General features: G+C 45.7%; 1 protein-coding gene across 1 annotated transcript; it reads right to left on the minus strand.

Annotated features, from left to right (window-relative positions):
• Nucleotides 1-1,563: 1,563 nt before the first annotated feature.
• LOC131400855 (ferritin heavy chain-like) lies at nucleotides 1,564-2,188 on the minus strand. The gene has a single exon (XM_058535624.1). The coding sequence runs from the start codon at nucleotides 2,133-2,135 to the stop codon at nucleotides 1,587-1,589; it is 549 nt and encodes a 182-aa protein (XP_058391607.1). The 5' UTR covers nucleotides 2,136-2,188; the 3' UTR covers nucleotides 1,564-1,586.
• Between the last annotated feature and the right edge of the window lie 1,653 nt (nucleotides 2,189-3,841).

Genomic DNA, 3,841 nt, shown 5'->3' on the forward strand with positions numbered 1-3,841 from the left:
CAGAGGCCACACTGCAGTCAGAAACAGGCTGATTTGGGGACACTGGATTTGGACATAGGTGGCCACGGTCTGGAATGAGGTAATGGTCCAGGTGGGGCCAGCAGCCCTCTGAGTGTTCCAACACCTTAACCCATCCTCTAATGTTAGCTGCCCTGGGTGTGGGGCTGGCTGTGCCATACTCTCTCTATACTCTCTTTCTGGTGAGCTTATCCAGTCCCATGATCTCAACAACATCTATAGGCCGATGTCTCCCATATGTATATTTCCAAACCTGACATCCCACCTGAGCTCCAGATTCATGTTTCTGGCTACCTGCATGACATTTCCACTTGCATATTGAATAGGCATCTCAGATTTTACATGCCATGCCTTCCCCATCCCTCATGTTTCCCTGCAAATGTCCCAAAATTAATGAATAGCAACATCTTCAACCCAGGTGTTCAAGTCCAAACACCAGAATCTAGATTATTTTCTCCATTTCCCATTCCTCACCTCTGGCCCATGAGCAAATCTTGTCAACTCATCCAAAACCCATCTGGAATTTGTCTAGGTCTCTTCATTTCCTCAGTCACCACCACAGTTCAAACCACCACTGTCTCTCATCTGGACCAGCTACTGTATCTCCTAACTGGTCTCCCAGCTTCAACTCTCCCCCACCCCTCTACATTCTTCAAAGCAGCCAGAGTCACTGACTTAACATTCAGGGAGATTTATTCTACACTATACTCAGTATCACAAATTTGACCTTCAGCTTTGACCTTATATTCTTCAGCCCTTCTAATCAGCTAATTTGGGTTTTTTGGTACCATGTTACTTTAATGAAAGAAAGGGTACAATTAAAGGAAAAAACTATATTTGGATGTTTTGTAAGGGCCATATGCAGGCCTAGCATGGTGACCTAGAAAGTCACTCTCGTGTCTACGGGAAGGTCAGCCTAAGGCTCAGTCACCATTATCACTGTTGCCCAGGGTGAGCTTGTCAAAGAGATACTCCGCCATACTCCCTTCTAGGACCCCCATGTTACCACCCAGAAACAACAAACGTTAACATTCCTGTATTTCAATAATCTAAAAGTTTTCAGGTGAAGTAGAAGACTCTATTTTAATCCCTGCCCAATCGCATTTTTCACTTCTTCCTTAGAGGCAACCAGTATCAAGAATTCCATACCATGTTTTTTTATACTTTACCATGCACAGACACCAGGGCCTCAGACCACCCCCCCATCCTACCCCTCCACCCACACTGTTTATAAGGGGAAGATTAATTTTGTGTTTCCCAGGGTCCCATGGAATACCTTCTCCCTCCATCCACGGAGATCCTGAGCTGCATGTGGATGGGACATGGGTGGGTGGAGAGACCCTTGGATACCTGTCTCAAAGCTTAAAAGGTGAGAGGTTTGCACACACAAATTAAAGAGAGACCTTTACTTAGGAACCAGATAACTTTATTGGAATAAAATGGTAAAATTGAAAGAAAGAAAACTTAAGTGAACGTTTTGCGAGGGCAATACTGCAATATGCATGCTCAGTATGGTGACCAGGGGAAGTCACCAAACCCCCGGTGGCCGTGGGGAGGGCAGTCCAAACTCAGTTCTTACTGCCGTCCCCCAGGGTGAGCTTGTCGAAGAGGTACTCGGCCATGCCGTCTTCCGGGGCCCCCATCTTGCGCAGGTTGGTGAGATGGTCCCCCAGCTCTCTCATGGACTTGACTTGCTCGAGCAGGTGCTGACTCTCCAGGTAGTCGCACAGATGGGGATCCTTCTTGTCGGTGGCCAGCTGGTGCAGATCGAGCAGGCTCTGGGTGACGCACTTCTCCATGTGCAGAGCGCACTCCAGGGCCTTCAGGCCGCTCTCCCAGTCGTCGCGGTCTGGCTTCGAGATGTCGCGGAGAAGGATGCGGCCTCCACGCAGGTTCTGCAGCTGCATCAGCCTCTCGGCGAGCTCCCCCTTCTGGCGCGACAGCTGCAAGAAGAACTGGGAGAAGTGCTTCAGGGCCACGTCGTCCCTGTCGAAGAAGTAGCCCATCGACAGGTACACGTAGGAGGCGTAGAGCTCCAGGCAGATCTGGCTGTTGATGGCGGCCTCGCAGTCGGCGTGGTAGTTCTGGAGCACCTGCGAGGGCGGCGCGCTCGCCATGGCTGGCTGGGCGGTTGCGGCGGGCGCGAAGGCGAAGGCGGCCTGGGAGTGTTCCCAGAGTGGACGACAAGCGAGGCTGGAGACAGGCGTGCTGTGGGGTTAGGCGGCCGGCGGCTAGTGGCAGTCTCTGGGATGTGACCAGAAAGCGGGATCCGTTACCCGGAAGTGGTTGGGGGAGTGAGGGAGGAGGATCCGTTAAATTGTTGGGTGAGGGATGGGGGTGGGGGCGTGAGCACTGTGTTCCAGATTCCATCACAGCCTGGGTGAGGCAGGGGGCTGTGTGCTGAGTGCCTGGCATCTAATGAGTTTTTAATTTTGCAATAATATTTCTAGTTTGCAAGAATTTTTTCTTGTCCTCTAGTTCCCTTTTTTAGCAGCCTTTTCTTATTCTGTAAATCCATTTTCTTCCCTTCAATTTCTGAGAATATGAATTTGAATTTTTGGTACATGTCTCTTCTGTTTCCTGTATTATATCTGGATTTTTTTTTTCCCAGAAATAGTTCTGGGAAACTAGAAACAAACTAGTTCTAGTTTGTTCGTCACGATCTTCTCTTTTACTTTCCTCAAATGTTTTGCGAACCTTTGTTCATTTATTTCTAGGAATAAAGGACTATTTGATTAGCCTGGGTAATTAGCATGGATCTGATCTAGAGTTGTGATGTCCATTTCACTAATAGGCTTCTCCTCAGAGTGAGAGGGAACAGTGTGTCCATTGTTAAGTGGCCTTCTCCCTTGAGATTACATGGCATGGAGCTTGCAGTTAGGATAGGAACCCTCCCTTTTGCCAAAAGAAATACAATATTTCTGAAATTAGAAGACTAATTTTCCCTTATAGGTAGATGTGTCCTGTTGTCCTGTTGTTTCCCTCCTGTGCAGGTCTGTTGTTGTCTTAAGCTCCTTCACTGTCTTTGGAGTGTAGTTTTGGGAGAGTCGAGGTGTCAAATGCCACAGGTGCTTACTGCCCAGTGTAAGTAGGGGTGGGGGAAGGTCAGAGCAGGGCACAGTAAAATAAATCTGCTGTTCAGAGTAGCTCTTTAATCTCACATGTGACCAAGGACCCTCCACAGTGCTGCAATTTCATTTATTGTGTTCTTAGAGTTTTTCTGAATGTGATGGGGTTTTCTACTGCAGATGTTTCAAGTTCTCTGAATTCACCAATCTTATAGCCTCTGCTTTTCCTGTCTATCAAGAATTCCTCTCAATTTTTAGTCTCTTAATGGTACCCTTTTGTGTGTGTGTGTAAATAATTTTTGTGTTTAGTTCACCACGATGATTCAGTTATCTTTTTTTTAACTTTTTAAAAATGAAAATACCTACTTTCTGAATAGGCAATACTTTTACACAGTTCGAAAACCACAGAGTTCTCTCTGCAGAGTTCTCTCTCTATTTATTGTAATCAGTAGGAGAAAAAGGATGAAAAAGAAGAAATCATACTCATGTTAAGAAAAATCATAGTGAAGAAACTTTAGAAACATATTCGTTAGTAGCACATTTTTTTCAAGTGCACCTAGAACATTTACCAAGATAGACCATATTCTAGGCCACAAGTCTCAATAAATATTACGTTATTCATATTGTGAAAGATACTTTCTCTGATGACAATGAAATTGGAATAGAAATTATTAATGTAAAGATATCTGAAAAACACTCAAATATTTGGAAGCTAATAATACATTTACAAACAAGCCAAGTGTCAAAGAAGAGAT

This window comes from Diceros bicornis, chromosome X (genome assembly GCF_020826845.1).
Source record: "Diceros bicornis minor isolate mBicDic1 chromosome X, mDicBic1.mat.cur, whole genome shotgun sequence".
Lineage (NCBI taxonomy): Eukaryota > Metazoa > Chordata > Mammalia > Perissodactyla > Rhinocerotidae > Diceros > Diceros bicornis.